Source organism: Podarcis tiliguerta (assembly GCF_965153285.1).
Source record: "Podarcis tiliguerta genome assembly, chromosome: 17".
In the NCBI taxonomy this organism is placed as follows: domain Eukaryota; kingdom Metazoa; phylum Chordata; class Lepidosauria; order Squamata; family Lacertidae; genus Podarcis; species Podarcis tiliguerta.
In genome coordinates this window covers 18,071,002-18,089,595 of record NC_139550.1, presented here as the reverse complement: position 1 = coordinate 18,089,595, position 18,594 = coordinate 18,071,002, and the positions used below count along the sequence as shown (strand labels likewise).

Sequence of the window (18,594 nt, the reverse complement as noted above, 5' to 3'; positions counted from 1 at the left end):
TCAGTTAACATGGATACATATACTATAATGTTATTGTTTGAGTTAATTTGTTTAAATTGTTATTAAGGAAATGATTATTTTTCTCCTTCCAATAAAGTACAGCAGAAAAGTTGTCCAAATATAAACAGATAACTTATTAAACCTCACAATAATTATCTGTGTATGTATTTCTAACAGTATAACCAAATCAGTAATTTTTTATATAACTGTAAAAACTATTCTGAAAAATTATTATTCCAAAAATGAAACCTTCATCTGGTTGTAAATATTAAGATTATACCAGCAGGAATGCCTTTCTGTAAAATAAAATAAAAAAGATTTAAATCAAGCCTTACTGACTAGTGATTTAAATAGTGATTTAAATCAATTTGATTTAAATCAAATCCACCCTGGGAAAAGTGAAGCACAGCTTCCTAGTATGCCTTTAGATCAGCTGCAGAAGAGAAGAATGAAAACATAACCTTAATTCATCTAATTTAAGATCCTAAGACTTGTTGTTGTTTTTTAATAATGCTTTAGTATAGACTATGGTAGAGTTCTGATGTATTATTGACTACTAACTCGTCCATAGTAATTGATAGTGGCACTCCACTCTAATGATCTTTATTCTTAAAGCTAATTAAAGAAATTGAGTTGCCTGTTCAAAGGGGATTAGCTTAATGTGAAAAGACTATGTCAGACAAAGTGGCTTCTGGTTACTGCATTACAGGGCAGCAGAAGGGGTGGGTAAAACCAAGCCAAACACAAAAAGGAGAGAGTAACTCAGGTGTATGGGGGGAAAAAAATATTTTAGCCACTGTGTATCCAATTGGCCAATAGTAAACAATTTAAGTGACATGACAGCTTCAAGTCGTGGTTAATGACACTCTTGTCCTGTTCAGTGAATACACCAATCGTTTCTGTAACACTTTCCAACATTCAGTGTGTCCTACATGTCTGGCCTCTTCCACAACCACCCTGTGAGTGCTGAGACATAGCGACTTGCCCAAAGCTAGCACATGAGCGTCACAGTCACATAAGTATCTGAATCTTGACCTACTGTACTACTCTGGCTCCAGCTAGGATTAGCACCTTTCCCTCAAGAAATCCCCAACAGCTTTAGAAATGAGCAGGAACTGAACACGTGCCATTTTTCTCTGCAGAGAGACACAGTGATGGTCCAATTAATTTCTGCCTGTTAAATTCACCAGTTCAGGGCAGATGGCCTTCTGTCAAGGAAAAGGTGGTATTCCCTACTCTCAAACTGATTCTTCTTGGCCCTATGTACATGCACTTGGGGCATCAGAACCACACAGCTACAGTTTACGTGTGAATACCTAGAAGGTAAAGTAAAGGTAATGGACCCCTTGATGGTTAAGTCCAGTCAAACTTGACTATGGGATGCGGCACTCATCTCACTTCAGGCCGAGGGAGCCGGCGCTTGTCCCCAGATAGCTTTCCAGGTTATGTGGTCAGCATGACTAAACCGCTTCTGGTGCAACGGGACACCGTGACGAGTGCCAGAGCGCACAGAAACGCTGTTTACCTTCCTGCCACAGTGGTACCTATTTATCTACTCGTTTTTGAACTGGTAGGTTGGCAGGGCATTATGGGAAATGATATATGGTGACATTAAAAAAAAAGATGATGTTTAAAGTAAGCCCAAAAAACCTGACACTGCTAGGGACAGAAATTCCAAAAAAGATTGCTAAGTTGTTTATGTAAGTAATTATAGCAACTAGCATCCTTTACACTCAAAAATGGGAAAAGGAAGAAGTTCCTACTCAAGAAGAATGGATAAGCAAAGTTATGGACTATGTTGAATCAACAAAGCTAACAGCTAAAATAAGAGAATCAATTGATGATTTTTTGTTTTTATTTTTGGAAGAATGGAAGCCCTTTCCAGATTATTTGAACCAATATTCTAATTTGAAGAACCCATGAGCAGGATTTGAATTATGAGTAACAGAAAGAACTAGAGACTGTTGTATTACGATTTTTGTTAAAAAAAAAGAAAGAAAAAGGGAAACCAGGATGAAGCAAGAGGGGGGTAAGAAAAACATCACAGAAAATGGGATGGGAAGTCAATAATATAAAAGAATGTTTTTTAATATGTATTGGAATTGTAGCAGGGATTTCTGGAAGTTTAATAAAATAAATTGGGGTTGGGGTGGGGAGAGAAACACAGGTGTGTGCTCATCCAGATTAAGTATTTCCACAGGAAACAATAGGACTCTCTGAGTGTGTGTATCTGCATGTGATTCAGTTCAGATGTGACATATTCTAAAGTAGCTCAGTGATCACTGCCACACAACAATAATGCCTTTTGTAGTTGTAAGTCATATTTTTCATTGCATATAAAGTGTTCTGCTTCACAATAAAAAAAGCCACCGTTAACTCCATGATGAGGTAGCTTTATAGCAAAGTGATTATGTATGTACTGTATGAAAGGAGCATAGCTTTGTTCTATAAATTGCCTTAAGCTAATTTGCCACAATTGCCTTTCCTTTTACTGTATATAACATCTGCAATATTGGCATAATTTGGAAGGAAACAAAAAAAAAACCCACCACCCTTCGATGCCACAATATATGATAAAATGTACATTTGGGTAACTTTCACTGCAATCAAATGCTACTTTCTGTATTTTGTTTGAAATGTTACCCAATTAAAAAAAAATCTACTTCAGTTGCATTTATGGAATGTCAGCATTTTAGGCAACAAAATGAGAGTGAGCACTTATTTCAAAAACTTTTGCCTTAACTCTCACTGAAAGGAGCGAAGAGAAGGAGAGCAAGGGCAACAAAATTTAGGAGATCCCTGCTTGTTCTTTGTTCAATACACATACTTTGGTAAAGCATTTCATCTGCAACCTACAGGAGCACAAGTTTTGCTAGGAAGGTGGAGCTAGGGTGTCAATGCATGTAGGAACACATAAAGATGGGGTTGCTTTCTGCGCTTAAAATGGGCACTAACACACAGTGCCACTTAACCTGAGCTCCTTTGTGCAAGGTTGCTGCTGCATATTGAGTTGGAGAGGGCAAGAGGTGAAGCAGTGATGAAGCTGGCATGCTGCAAACACACCAGGAGAGCCAATCCAGTGCTCCTGCTGGCGCATTTGCACGGCACAAAACTTGCTGTCTCCTGGCGCTCCCCTCTCCCTCCCAGTATGCAGACACAACTCAGCTGAGGGGAGCTCAGGTAAGCAGAGCCCCACTGCGCTGTCCACTGCTGAAAACAGGGGTCATGGTTTAATTTATTGCCTTATATGTATAAAGAAAACTATGCAATTGGACTACCTGATAAAATAGCAATGGAAGTTGCACAAAACTCTTGGAAATTGGAACTGGTCTCAGAACCTAGTTTATATTTCTTCTTTTCCTGCCTAAAAAAGCTGATGGCAACAGTGGCTTCCATGAAAAGTTATGCCTCTATCTTATAAGGAGTACTGTATTTTTCCCCATGTATAAGATGACCCCTATTTTGGGGGACCCCAAATTAAGGAAATGGGGGGAGATTGTCAATAGTTGTTAAGCTTTCTTGGGGGGGGGGGATTGCCCAGAGTTGTTGAGCCAAAGCTGACAATCTTCTGCCGCCTCGCCACCAGCAGCCGCCAATCGCCCGTCCAATTGCCGCGGCAGCAGCCAATCGTCAGCAGGCCTTGCCGCTGCCAACAATCACCCGCTCTATCTCAACTGACAGTCTCCTGCTCGTGGATGCCACCAGTTGCCCGTCCCCCCTCTGCACTATCCATGTAGAAGACAACCCCCAATTTTAAACATTTAAAAAAAATAAAAATCCATCGTCTTATACACAGAAAAATATGGTATATAGTACAGAGTTCAGAGGCATCCAAGGCAGGGGGAAGTATAAGAGAATGATTTTAATTCCCATGCTGCTTTGCAGCCCTTCTCTGCTGTATCCATGCTGGCTCTCTTGCTCACAGTCCTTAGTCTGCATATTTGAAAGATATTGTATAAGATATTGTTTTTAAATGTTTGCTGTTTTATTATGTTTTCACATATGCTTTAAGCTGTCCAGAGTGGCTGGGGAAACCCATCCAGATAGGTGGGATATAAATAATAAAAGTATTACTGTTATTAATTATTATTATTATTATTATTATTATTACTCCTTGCTTGCCACCATCACTGTGCCCTACAAACACTAGGATTTCGTTGGATTGTCTTCCGATACTGGCAACGTTTGCATGTCAGCAGCATCCCATGCTGGCCACAACTTGAAAGAGGTGGCCACCATCCTGATCTCTACAAATGTCAGGACAAGATCCAGGCTCATCTCCACCACCAGCAATGTAGATGGTCTCCATGAAAATGGAGTGATGCAAACGGTAAGCGGCTGTCCCCTTATAATTCTTCCACTCTGCCTTTCCACCAACGAGATTTAAGGTGGTGTACATGGCTCGCTCTCTTCCTCCCCTCCCCCATTTAATCTCACTACAACCCTGTAAGGTAGGTCAGGCTGAGAAATAGTGACTGACCCAGGTGAGAGCACCCAGTGGACTTCATCGCCCATCTGGCTGAGTTTCTCCAGCCACTCTGGGCGGCTTCCAACAAAAGATTAAAATACAATAGTCTGTTAAACATTAAAAGCTTCCCTAAACAGAGCAGCCTTCAGATGTCTTCTAAAAGTCTGTTAGTTGTTTTTCTCTTTGACATCTGGTGGGAAGAAGTTCCACAGGGCGGGTGCCACTACCGAGAAGGCCCTCTGCCTGGTTCCTTGTAACTTGGCTTCTCGCAGCAAGGGAACAGCCAGAAGGCCCTCAGAGCTGTACCTCAGAGTCTGGGCAGAATGATGGGGGTGGAGATGCTCCTTCAGGTATACTGGACCGAGGCCATTTAGGGCTTTAAAGGTCAGCACCAACACTTTGAACTGTGCTCGGAAACGTACTGGGAGCCAATGTATGTCTTTCAAGAGCGGTGTTATGTGGTCTTGGAAGCCGCTCTCAGTCACCAGTCTAGATTCTGGATTAGTTGTAGTTTTCGGGTCACCTTCAAAGGTAGCCCCACATAGAGTGGCTGGGGAAACTCAGCCAGATGGGCGGGGTATAAATAATAAATTATTATTATTATTATTATTATTATTATTATTAAGCACATTGCAGTAGTCCAAGTGAGAGATAACTAGAGCATGTACCACTCTGATGAGACAGTCTGCAGGCAGGTAGGGTCTCAGCCTGCGTACCAGATGGAGCTGGTAAACAGCTGCCCTGGACACAGAATTCACCTGTGCCTCCATGGACAGCTGCGAGTCCAAAATGACTCCCAGGCTGCACACCGGGTCCTTCAGGGGCACAGTTACCCCATTCAGGACCAGCGAGTCCCCCACACCTGCCCACCTCATGTCCCCCAAAAACAGTACTTCTGTCTTGTCAGGATTCAACCTCAATCTGTTAGCCACCATCCATCCTCCAACCACCTCCAGACACTCACACAGGACCTTCACCGCCTTCACTGGTTCTCATTTGAAAGAGTTAAAGCTAGATATCATCTGCATACGCAGCCCAAACCCCCAGATGATCTCTCCCAGCAGCTGCATGTAGATGTTGAAAAGCATGGGGGAGAGGACAGAACCCTGAGGCACCCCACAAGTGAAAGCCCAGGGGTTTGAACACTCATCCAGCACCACTTCATTCTGAACACGGCCCAGGAGGAAGGAGCGGAATCACTCCTCACAGAAATGTGTGTGTGTGTGTGTGTGTGTGTGTGTGTGTGTGTGTGTTGGAATCTAGACACATTTTTGAAAAACGCTGTGAAAATGCTTTTCTAAAAAACGTTTTGAAAAATATATTGAATCTGCCATAAGCTCGTCATCGCCATCTAGTGTCACATTTGTATAATGCGTGCAAAACGTACTTAAAACATTGTATTTGCAGCTGAGCCTTGTGTCCAGCTCTGTCTACACTGACTGTTTATAATTTGTGCCATGATTTTAACAGAGGACTTCCGACTTGTGATATCTTTCTCTGAGAGCTCAGTGTCTTAATTGAAGCAACATTGGTACAGACATGGTTCTTAAAAGCATGAGACAGTTTTCCCTGTGGAAGCACTGAAGCAAGAGCAATCTGTGACTGGGTAGAAAGACAATGGCAAAAGGATTTGGTGTGATCCACGCTGGATGGTTTGGTGTTCAGGGTAATTAAGTAGTTCTGCAATTTACAGAACAATCCTGTGCAGGTCTACTCAGAAATCAGTCCTGCGTTCAATGGGACTTAGACCCATGTAAGTAAGAGTGAATAATACCACAGCCTCTGAGTAACACCAGAACTGCCTGCAACAGAACCAGTTGGCCGGTTCTGCTGTTTTTCTTCACACATTTTTCCCCAGTGGAATACAAGATAAGCTCCAGCACTTTTTTTCCCCCAGCTGGGGCTGTGCACAGGCTACAAATCAAAGGAAAGCAAGAATAGTTACATCTCAATGCAACTCCGGTTGAAGCCACTATCAAAAGAAAGAAAGAAAGAAAGAAAGAAAGAAAGAAAGAAAGAAAGAAAGAAAGAAGGAAGGAAACCACTAAGGAAGTAGAAACAGGACTTAAAAGGGGTGCACGTGAAGACAGGCTAGACCCCTTACACTGCAGTCAGTAATTTTCCACCCTGCAAAATCTATCTTCAAACTTGTATGAAAAAAATTTGAAGAATGTCACCCAGCCAAGGAAAGGGATTTTTCTCATTAGCACAGCTTTGAGCTTTTCCAGTGGAGGAGGGGAAGCAAGCACTGTTGGAGCGAAGGCTGGATTGCCAACACTGAGTGGTGGCTGTGGTTGTTTTTATTTGAATATTTAAATATTCCAAATTATAAACAAAATCCAAATGAAGACTTAAGAAGTTCGTTATATCACAAGAGCAGAATTTATTTTTATTTCTTTTAGTTTTGTCGTTGCTCCCTTATCTTCAAACACCGGGCTTCTGCTATGGCATCAGACTTAGAAAAACGGACAGAGTGGGAATGCTCAGAGGGAAAATATGCGCTTGCTTTTAGCGTGCTGACATGCAAATGAGTGCTGAAGGCTAAGTACCAGTTTCTCTCTCTGAAAGAGAGAATTGATTCAGTTTGGTTTAGTCCCTAGCTGTTGGGATTTTCTTCCTACTTATCTTGCTTACTTTGCATTTTAAAATCCTCAACATAAGCAACAAATCTTGTTTATTTTAATGAAAAGGCTTACAAGGCAACCTATCAACAGGCATCTGAGTGCCAGTTATAAAACATCCACGCTTAAGTGAAATGTTCTAAACAAATAACTAAAAACTCCTTAAGCTTTGGTTCTTCCAGCCCTTTTGCATGCAGACAAGGAAGCTCCGTATCTCATCAAAGGAATTCTTTCCCAACTATGCCCAAAAATGCACGTATGGTTTTTTTTTTTAAAAAAAACACATAGCGCAGAAGAGTAAAGGCACTGTAATAATGATAACAGAATGTAATAAGCCATGTTATACGTGGATGAGCAAAGATGCTGTTGCTTCTAGCAAAAGAAAAAATAGAAGTAAAAGATTTTTATGTTTTCATTTCTTCAAAAGGTGGCCAATGGCTGAGATATATAGCAGTAATACTAATGTTATAGTAAATTTGTCATAACCCAGTCAGATGAGCGGGGTACAAAGAATAATGTTGTTGTTGTTGTTGTTGTTGTTGTTATACTCGCTTCAATGCACCAGATTTAACTAAATAAAACAGATGTGTGACAATTGCCTCTAGATTTAATCTATGACCAGCACCTCACACATTTGTGTTCCACTCATTTGACTGAAAACCAGGCATGTTAGACTACAAGTCTACACTCACCTAACTGAGGATCAGGCCCCTTGAACTCAATGGGATTTACTTCTGAGTGGGCATGTATAGTTCTGCACTGTTAGCGATTCATATTCCTTATGACAACTGCATTCCATTCTTATCACATTCCTGATAATGGCTGGAGTCAGGCCTTCATTACGAATGGTATGTTTCCACAGGCATGCGTCACATAACTCAAGGCAGGGCTTAACACCAGCATTCTTCTGTGTTGCACAAGTTAGCAAACGGTTGTAACGTTTTTAGGAATAATAATTTTATTGTTTTATTTTTTATGCAAACCACTTTGAGGTCTTTGCGGTATCCAAATTTTGTGAAATATATATATATATATATATATATATATATTCGTCTTACAATGTCAGCGCAAATGTAAAACTTCTCTTTTATTTCCAACAGCTAAAAATAAGGTCAAAGAATGAATCCCCACAACTCTCAAGCTATTCTGACAGAGGTTAAATGGCACCGTTCTTCACAAAACACCTTGGGGAAAATAGTGTGTGATACCAGTTATCCTAATTTCAGTAGTAACAGTATTCCTAAAGTTTACAGGTTTACCTTAATCAGTATTCAGTGAGAAAACTGCATACGTTAACTTTAAGAAGGCCCAGCTTGCTAAGTTACAAGGAAAATTTTGGACATTTTTACTGTTTGGTGTCTATTTTGCAAGCTGTTCAGAGTGTTATCAGATAAAAGGATTTGACAAAGTCGCATTGGCATTTCCTCTTTCCCCTGGAGATGTTACCATCCTACCTGATCTCTTGATTGTGGAAGAGAAGCCTGAAGGTTGAGGATTTGATTGAACAAAGGACTTTGCAGCACTGATTTCAGTAAACTCAGTTTCTCTTCATTTGCTGTATCACCTCGTTCCCGTAACTTAGCTTGCAGGCGTTCCACTGCCTGGAGGGCCCGGTGAGTATCTGAAATAATATTCCCTATTACTTGTACCCTTAATATGCGTATATACTGTTAGGCATAGATGCTTACATGCTACTTTATCAGCTCTTAAAACAAGATGGAAATGTGGATGTCTCCACACACTTTTTTTAAACATCCGGTTTAGTGAAAATTGCATCCAACTGCCCTGCCATAGCACAACACCAGCAGAATATCCATTTAATTATACTTTTAAGTGACTGTATTTTAGCTTTCTACAGTTAACCCATGGCCCAAATGGATTCTGATTTCCTGAATGATTTTTTATCAGGGAGCTAACACAAAATGATGGATGCACCATTGTTTTGAAGCTCAGGAATGTATAGTCCTCCTTTCCAGACAATAGTAATCATATGGCCCAATCACTGATTGATGGATGCACCAATAGCATTGTCCAATCATTCTCCTCTAGCCATATATGTGAATGTTCTTCCAACCATACTACTTGAGACATGGCTTTGTTCCATCCGAAATGCCTTTGAAGGCCCCTGTTTATTTTGTCTTGCCCTTTGGCCTTCTGTTCCAGATTGAGCCACAGCTGTCTTCCACATCCAGGGCCTGCTCACCTTGCTTCATTGTTCTACTATCTGCTTCGGGTGTTGGCTTAACTAATGAGATCAACTTCAGCTCTTCCTTGGACACCAACACACATCTGCAAGAGGCTATAGCTGAATATGCTTTACATGCAGATGGCTCCAGGTTCAATCTCTAGCTAAAAATTAGCAGCTAACAGGCAGTGTTTGAAATAAGCCAAGCACCAGGTGCATTTTGTACCTGGCTATCGGTCACTTGAGACCCAATGAAGATGCCAGGGTGCCAGAATGTAACCTGGCATTTACACCATCTAGAGGTGCATCTTCACTTCACTTTCCCCACCCCACTGCCATACTTTAGGTTGTTAAAGTTCTTAACCTAGTTCAAGGTAGTCATCTGAGCTAGCCAGATGTTTAACTGAGAATCAATCGTAGTCAGTATATCATTTGAAAAATGAGACACTGGAGCCTGCTTGCCCCAAAATGGCAATTAGACATTCCATTTTGGCAAATGTAACCTTGGTTTAAGGGACATTTGTTTCTAACACTGCTAACGGGGCTGGTAAATAGCTCTGCCTAAGACCTTAGAGAGCTGCTCCTAGTCAAGAGTACTGTGCAAGATGGACCAATGACCTCACTTGGCATAATACATCTTCATATAGATCTATAAGCATTTCTAGCCAGCAGTCTTAGACATTAATCTCCACCAGGACTTCATCTCAGTGAACTATTTACCAATGAACGTCGCACGTATTTCTCCTGAATTTGGATAAACACAAGGAAACACAGTTCACCATAGCTCTTTAAAAAGAGAGTGAAAAGGGTTTGTTAAGTATGTAAATGTGTTTTGGTATCATGTCTTACCTATTGTTTCAAACATGGCCTCCACTTGCTTAATTTATACTTCACCAAACAGCAGTCAGCAGCTCAAGGTCTTCCTACAAGAGAACTGTGGGAGGAAGAAAGATTTTAAACACTAAGCTGTAAAAACAGGAATTTAAAAATACTATGTCAGAACCATACCCCCGCCCTGACTGACTGATCTAGCAGAATCTCAATCAATCGCTTCTTATTTCTGTATTAGTTGTAGTCCAAAAAGTGAACAACAAGCTAATTAGATACCTCATCTCAAACGTTTGCGCAGTTGTCGTGTCACTGCAAGGCCACAGTGATGTTGTGTTGTAAGAGATTGAACTGGCACCCTGTCCTGAGCAATTTACTAGCGCAGGCGTACAACAATAGCTTCTTTTTATTTAAATGCTAACAAACATTATGCTGCAGTATTCAAAATGCAGGTTCTAAAACCCACTCTGCAAACTCTCATGAAGATATGGAGGAAAAGAGGGACAGAGAAAGTGGGGTGCTGGAGAAAGATGTAGTTGTAGAAAACAGAAGCAATATGGCTGCTTTTCTATGCTTCCCATAACCACTGGGCAGCTTTTTTTTTTTTTTGCTCGTTTTTCACCAAAAGAAATAATTCAAGGGAAATTATACACAGCTGCAAAGACAAACAGAAAGTGCAACACACACATAATATAAAGAAAACACCATCACTAATGAAGGCGGGGCAAGTCCCTGGATTTTGCAACTCTGTTACCTACAACACACCATCCCATGCTATTTGACTGAACCTTCGGCATTTCGTTAAAAAGGCATGCATCCTGCTATTCCCCTCCAATAGCTGTGAGAATTCTTTTTGTACTTGAACTCATAATTTCCAAACAGAAGTTTCACCGCGCTTCATTAAACCGGTCCTCTTAATATTTCACAAATCCATTTTCAAATAAATACCTCAGGGGAACTATAAGGCTTACAGCATCAGATTAACAAACATGCGATGCCAAAGATAGAAGGTGCAGTAACAGGCTTTGCGTTGCAGCCCTTACTGCAGGCAATGGCATTTCTCAAGCCTTACTGGAATTAACACTGACAACCAGGCCCCACGTGTTCATTAGGTAGGCTGGACTTCGCAGGGAAGCAACCTCCCATTGGGATGGAAGAGAGGAAGCTTTTTGTGTGCGAGTGCCACGTTATCAATTTTACAGAGGCCAGCGAATGGCAAAAGGAACAGATTTGTTAGCTGATCACCCACACAAAGAGGAATGAACCATTCAGGCATTCACACTGAGATGCAAATTGCCTTACACATACAGTTAGACTTCTTTATCTGAGCCCCCATTATCAAATGAGAGGATGAAATTAGATATTAAGTGAGGCGTCCTACTTATACATCCCTAGGATTCTTCTAGACAGAGCTACACAATATTAGGGAAGTGTGTGTATATTAAGCATCTGTGATCACACCATGTAAACACAAAACTTGGTATCTGGTCATCCAGCAAGTTTCTGCTGCCTTTTGTTGTTTTGTTTTAGAGGAAGCCTCTAGCCCTTCAGCTACAGAGATAAGTGATGGTGAGCTAAATAGCCGAAGACAGACAAATGACTGTGCACATCTTCTAAAGTTCAAAGGTAGAACTGTTCTAGAAGGCACACAGGTGCTCTAGAACAGAACTTCAGAGAACGAGCAAAACTGCACAGGGAGGGGGAAATGGGCCAAAATCACCTCTTCCTTCCATTCAGGGGAACGTTCTGTGAACAGACCTCCGCTCACACATTTCTGGACCCAACCCACTGTAAATAAATTAAATCCACTGCGAGCAGCACTTCGCCGTGAGTTCAAATGAATTCATACTATATATGAAAGCAAATCAACGTGCCTTTCCTTCCGGGAGATGCCCAAAAAGCAACACAAACATTTTGTCTGCCTTGCCAATCACTCTTTTGTAGTGTTAAATGCTTTCATGCAAATATATTTGGGTTGGCAGCATCAAGCCCCATTCAAGTGTTTGATCAACATGATTAACCATTTCATGAAGGAAGGGAGTGGAGCTGGGCCTGTGGCCACTAGCCCCACCCCGATGCATATGCACAGCAGTGGAGCATATGCCCGCACTGCCAGGGGTGGGCACATGGGGCAGGCCGTGGCCAAGAAGAGCATGTGGCAGCTTTGCCGCTCACTCTCCCCCTACTCTCTGCTACCAGGTCAGGCCAGGCACGCCTCACCGTGGCTGAGGTGCAATGCTCTCTGCCTTGAATGGGAACCCTATGTGATCAGCAGGCTTCCTGCCCAATGTGGAGATGGAGGCTGCCCATGCAATACTGAATCCTGATCTCCATAAGCAGAACAGAACCCCAAAGCTTGGATGTTGTTGCATCACCAACAGAGACACAAGGTAAGTTTGGGATCAGAGAGAGCACCCTTACTTTTCTCCCTTTTGCTAAAATCAATACATATTCTCGAGGACAGTACTGTTAATCCAGATGTTTCTCTAAACTAGGGTTTATGTCCAAGAAATCCTGGAAATGTCCTCTTTTGGGGGGGGGCAACAGGTTCATCCTAGGTGATGTTTTACATTTCAAAGGAAATATTCAGGGTTTGTTGGTTTGTTTATGGGGGTTTTGGTGCAGGCACAGAGTAGCTCAGATTTGATCTCAGGCGCCGCAGCCCTGTGTGCCTATTTCCCCAGCTCGGGCTGGCAGTGGCTCGGGCTGTCCTCTTTTTTTGCTCTTCAAGATATGACAACCCTACTCTAAACACAACTGAAATCTCAGAAGTTTTTCACAGCCTCCTTTTTTCATTCTCACTCCCACGCAGCTCAAATCACATTTTAGAAACCTTTCTGTGCATGAGTATTTGCATCAGGATGTGGAGACACATTAAGATGTGCATGCTATTTAAAGCATACTTTAGTTATGCTCCACCCACGCTCAGCTGAGCATTCCCATCTGTGGCTTCAGCTGATGATACTCAAAAGGAAACTTGTTTAGACATATAAGTCCCCTTGCTGCATCAGGTTAAATTAATAAAATGATGACTATTTTACATCCAAAGTTAAGGCACATGCAAGAATATGATGTATTCTCAAACTGTGATGCATAATAACCATGAAATATGGTTGCTACTTTACCTGTTCAATACTGTAACTGATTGTTCCTTGCATAACCGTGGGGCACTATTTTTTATGGTGACATGTTCTTTAAACACACACAAGATTCTGCTCATAACTAGCATTTTTGAGCCCACTATCTTGTTTCTCAACAAGCAATGCAACTTGGTCACTGGTCTTATCAAACCTCGGAGAGGTTAAAGCAATGCAGAGTAAATGCAGTGATAAGCCAAAGTTTATCACAGTTAATGGATAAATGAATTGCCTGAATCAAGTCACTATATTGGAAACCCAACTGCCTAAAAAGTGTGGGGGGGGGGAGTATGAATTGTTTTACAGAGTGGTTGTGATGCTAAAACAAGATATGAACTGTAAAAGGTTTTAAAAACTGTTAATGGTAATTAATAAAAGCCTCACAAAAGGACAAATAAAAGATAAAAGACATGATCACTATTATTTTATTTCTTATTTTATCAATACTTGTAGAACATTCTAATTGTTATAGGAAATATTTTTTATTGTAAACTCAGATTATACAGCCAATTTATTCCTACTTTTATATGCACTTTGAAAAAGTACACCAGGAATGTGACAAGTGCAGTATTTATATAAGTAATATATTTATCAATGCATTTAACTGATCTGCATCTGGGGAAATCTGCTGAAACATATATCCACAAGTACACAATTAAACTATGACACAAAAGAGTTCATACAATTACTATAAATCTATCAAAACCAGTAAAATGCTATTTAAGATGTGAAATTTCTGAAGGGCAAAAATTGAGCATTTCCCCAATCAAATATAAAAGGCATAGGCAAAGGGTAAAAGCCTTGTAAAATTATTCAGTAGGCAAAGCTAAGCAAAACAAAACAAGTGTCTACATAGATTCCCTTGATTAGTAAGAGAAAAATCCATTGGGATTTATTCATTAAATAACCACTGATATTTAATATTCTGATATTTTGTATATTCTGTCCCTTTTTCTGGTATCTGTGACATCAACCACATGAACTGGCTTGTGTGCACTGGATTTCTCACCCATATGCTCTGTTTAAAAATGATGCCCACAAGTATCTATCCCATAATGTCAGAACTGTTTTAGGAGGGCATGACACACTCACTTCAAATCTGAATAAGATTCAATAACACATATCATCCAATCAGTGGCGTAGCGTGGGTTGTCAGCACCCGGGGCAAGGCAAGTGAGAGAGAGTGAGTGAGCCAGGTAGGGGCAGAGAGCTGCGAGTGCAAGCGCGCCCCCCCCCGATGTTGCGGCCAGTGCGGCCGGGCCCCCCTGCACCCCCCACGCTACGCCACTGCATCCAATACAACCTACTGATAATTCAGTGCATTTGATAATATCTGGCAAAAATTCCATGAAGCAAAACATGTCCATCATGGTATCATCAAACAGTAAAGGCAGGAGTGAGCAGTCTTGCTCCCGAGTCCTTGTGCAGTTTAGGGATACACACCAATATACTCCTGCACACCATCTAGAAACAGAGTTGCATTACAAAACCAACTTTTCTGCTTTGCTTTTTTTATTGCTCTGTTGTTTTTGTTTATTTATCTGGCTTAATATAAAACAAAATCTGCCACCAAAGTAAAATTTGTAAGTAAAGTATCCTGTTGCTTCTAACTACCTGGCAAATAAAGCTGATCACTTAACAGCACTAACATACACTCATATTTGCAGAAATTCATTGCAATTGTTAATAATTGATTGTGCTAGCTTTGTTTCCTAACAGTTAATTTGGGGTTCTGTAATAAATGTAAGACTGTCTTTACTACTGTTCAAAAAAACAATTTCTTTAAATATTGATCATGATTTAACCAGTCAACATCTCCATTCACCTCTGACGGTAGAAAAGAAAGCTGCATATATAAATTTCAGATAAATAAATAAATTCAAAATAAGTGAAGATATTTTTTCTTATACAAACTAATAACCACACAGAGCACTGTTGCTAGAAGCTCTAGGATCAGAAAGCAAAAATGAAACATCAAAAGAATTCACATTAAAAATATTTAAGCAGCTGATTTACATAATCCAATTGATTTCATGAATACCATGTTAGAATTCTCATGAATACTCTTGTTAGAAACCCATAAGTGTTTGAATTTGAATTTTATTACTGCAAGCTGGGCCTGGTCAAACCTAAATCTAAAGATTAAAGTATAATCTGGGCATTAGAAGATACTAACCTACTAAACATTCAGACTAAATTGTCATAGAAAAGGTTCAGTGCTCTCATGCCTATGGATGTCAAAAAAAACATAGGGAGGAGACAAGAGGTAAAAGCTATCTATACCAGCATTCAGAGCGTCACTTTTCTACTTTCCTAAAGCTGATATTGACCTTGGCTGTCCTAATGCAGATTTCTATTTTAACCCAAGACAAGAAGAATGTATTTCAATTCTTTATGGGAAAGCATGTCAACAGAAGGTTCAGGGCACGCATTCATCAAATTCAGTGGCATTCATAAATGTAAATGTCTATTTCTCTGTTAATTATAAAGAGCGCAGGTAACAACAGCGATCTAACAAAACATAAGTTTCTGTTTTGACACAGAATGGTTTCTTCACTTCAAACACACCAAGGAAAAAGTCCTAAACATTTCGCTAAAACTAGGCCTCCTTAATTTCAGTCTTCCTTTCTTCCCAACAAAACCCAACTCAAACCTACACTTTCTGGCATCATAGCTAAAATGAAAGCACAGCCATATTCTAAGTTTGCTGGAATTTTATAGCAAACCATTTTGATAAAGTGGCTTTCAAAGCAGTTTGCATGCCAGTTATGCTAAAACCCAGAACTTTCCCTCACCATCTACTACCATGGTAAAAAGCACCTGACTTAGAAGGGGAGCCAATTCACGCAATCATTTTGCCACATGAAACTGCCCCTTTGGCTTGCAAAGACACTGTAGAGCTCAAGCGTTAACCATGCCTAATTCTGTTTAGGATTGGGGGTTTGGTATTATGGACAAATAACATCCTCCTGATCTTTGCTCATGCAGAAAGCTAACATGCGACTACGAATTTTTGCTCAATACAATACTGAAGGCAGGTCCATCTGCACGCATGTGCCTGTTTAACTTTCCAAGTGCATGGAGCTTGTCCCTGTACAGGACATACCACTATTTGTCCTTAATCTGGACTTTTTACAACTCAGTTCTCAGAATTGTTTGCTGGCCCAACAAGTCATTGCAAATAGGTTGCAACGCCCACCATCTGTGCAATGTGACAAAACATGTCACTGTAGCAAAGCAAAATAAACAGCCAGATACAAAATGACTTCAAGTCAACTACAGCAGCCTAACTTGCTTATCAAAAAGGCTGCCGACCACCTTTCCTCCTTAGGTTTAGAGTGTAGTTTTGTCATCGGCAAAGAAAAGAAAACTTACTAGACCACACTAAGATCCATTAATATGCTGACATTCATTTCAGTGAGTGCACTGAACTGCTTACTGGAGAGGAGACTGCCATAAATAATCAACCACAGTTCTCCAAAATGTCATGCGAGCCTTTCTTTAAAATAGGTGCTATATTATCAAGAAAATACAATACATCTTTGCTGACAGGGTCATGCTACACAGAACCCAAGCCTCTTGTCCTCCTATCTGTAAAAACGCTGGAGACAAATTCTCGGTACCGCCATGCAGTATTTATACTGTACTATAGTTATTCACTAGTCCATAAAAGCCTTTGGAAAAACTAAATTAAGAAACACCAAAAACAAAAAGCATCTACCATTTGAAGTTTGATTCTAATTGTATTGCACAAAGCACCTACAGATCTGCATGATTACTTGAGTAAAGAATTCACTCCTTATTTGCACTCTTGTGAATTATTCTAGATCCACACTTTAAAGATAGCCACATGATCTCCAGAGAGTAGCACAGAGATAGCTGGCAAGAAAGAAAGAAAGAAAGAAAGAAAGAAAGAAAGAAAGAAAGAAAGAAAGAGCTAATGATTAAGATAGATACTGCATCACTTTAACTTAACAGTCACAATGTGAAAGAGAGTTAAATGAACTGAAGTGCACTTCAGCTCTGAACTGGGTCTTTGGTGCTTACTGCATTAATTTCAAAAACACTGAAATGGTGTTTTCCATACACTACTTCTACTGACCCCCTCTTGCTTTGAGCAAGCGTTGCTGCATCATGTGTCCAGCAGAATGGGAACATGCCACACAAATATTAAGGGCAGTGGGGACTATGTTCACACATCGACTTTGATCGGGAGCATTTTACACATTAGTTGTACTTTAACACAGGGGATTATATCAATTCCCGTGCAATTAATACGTTGAGCAGCGACTGACGTTTGGGCCTTTTTAGCATGAAATGTAAAAGCAGCTGGGTGTGCAGGATAACACCTATACCCGGTTGCTTACTTCGCTCCTGCATATACACAAAGCCAATACTCTTCTGCTCCAGGCTAATCCAATGTGGAGTAATGATCTAGTCCTTAACTGTGTGCTCCCAGCAGACTAAAACCCTACCCATTCAAGCACACCAAAAGTGTGAGGATTGTGCATTTCTCTACTTTTTTTTTCAACCAGTCATTTTAAACACAAGGAGGGTGGGAATAAGCCTTGTTAAGCAACGCTTAGCCAAGGGAAATGATCCTGAATGTGCGTAGCCGCAACCACAACTAACCCTCATTGTTCTGCTCCCTACAAGGGCAAATGCTGAGTTCTCGGCTCGCTTTAGTTTAAGGTTACCAGATTATTTTTCAATGAATCCGGGGACACTTTTCAGCTTCAATGGATTCTGTATGGGGGAGTGATTTGTAAATCCGGGGACTGTCCCCGGGAAACGGGGAAGTCTGGTAACCTTACATTAGTTCTCTCCGGTTGCTTTCACAGAATATGAAATATGAAAGCGACAAGTCTGGCTCTTTCCGACTCAGGATGATGCTCCTTGGCATCCTCGCTCCCTGCCCGCTCCACTGCGCATGCAAACGGAGCGCATCTCTCTTTCCCCCCTCCCCGCATCTTCTCCTCTTAGCAATGCAAGTTCCTTTCCATTTGAACTCTCTGGGTTCACCTAAGCGGAGAATAGAGGATGCTCGCTGCTCCCCGGTGCCCACCCTTATCCCCCCCCCCAAAAAAAGCAAAGGCGTCGCATTGATCCCGAGTGTTTCTGGACGGTAAGGGGAGCTGGGAGAGCGACGGGAAGGAAGGGAAGGCGAGCAGGGAGCGTGACCGCAGGAAACTCCTCGCCAGAGGAAAGGGAGGGGGGAGACGGAGCCCAGCAGGCCAGGCCGGGGAAGGCGCGCTTTGGTGGGCCTCCCCATCCCTCCTCCTCCTCCTCCTCCTCCTACCCGCGGCAGAGGCTGAAGCAGAACCGGCTCGCCGCATCCCTCCTGCTCGTCCAGCC

General features: G+C 41.2%; 1 protein-coding gene across 34 annotated transcripts in view; it reads right to left on the bottom strand.

Annotated features, from left to right (window-relative positions):
- The window catches only part of MPDZ (multiple PDZ domain crumbs cell polarity complex component), a 107,685-nt gene extending 89,091 nt beyond the window's left edge, over positions 1–18,594 (bottom strand). For 10 of the 34 annotated variants that reach the window (XM_083419225.1, XM_083419202.1, XM_083419228.1 and 7 more), the window contains exons 1-3: positions 18,539–18,590; positions 10,124–10,208; positions 8,544–8,710 (exon numbers count right to left, since the gene is read on the bottom strand). In XM_083419225.1, the coding sequence (XP_083275351.1) occupies positions 8,544–8,710; positions 10,124–10,139 (183 nt within the window). In that variant the 5' untranslated portion in view covers positions 10,140–10,208; positions 18,539–18,590. Of the gene's footprint in view, positions 1–8,543; positions 8,711–10,123; positions 10,209–18,538 lie in introns of all 34 variants that reach the window. The other 24 variants (XM_083419201.1, XM_083419203.1, XM_083419212.1 and 21 more) reach the window with 6 other exon arrangements.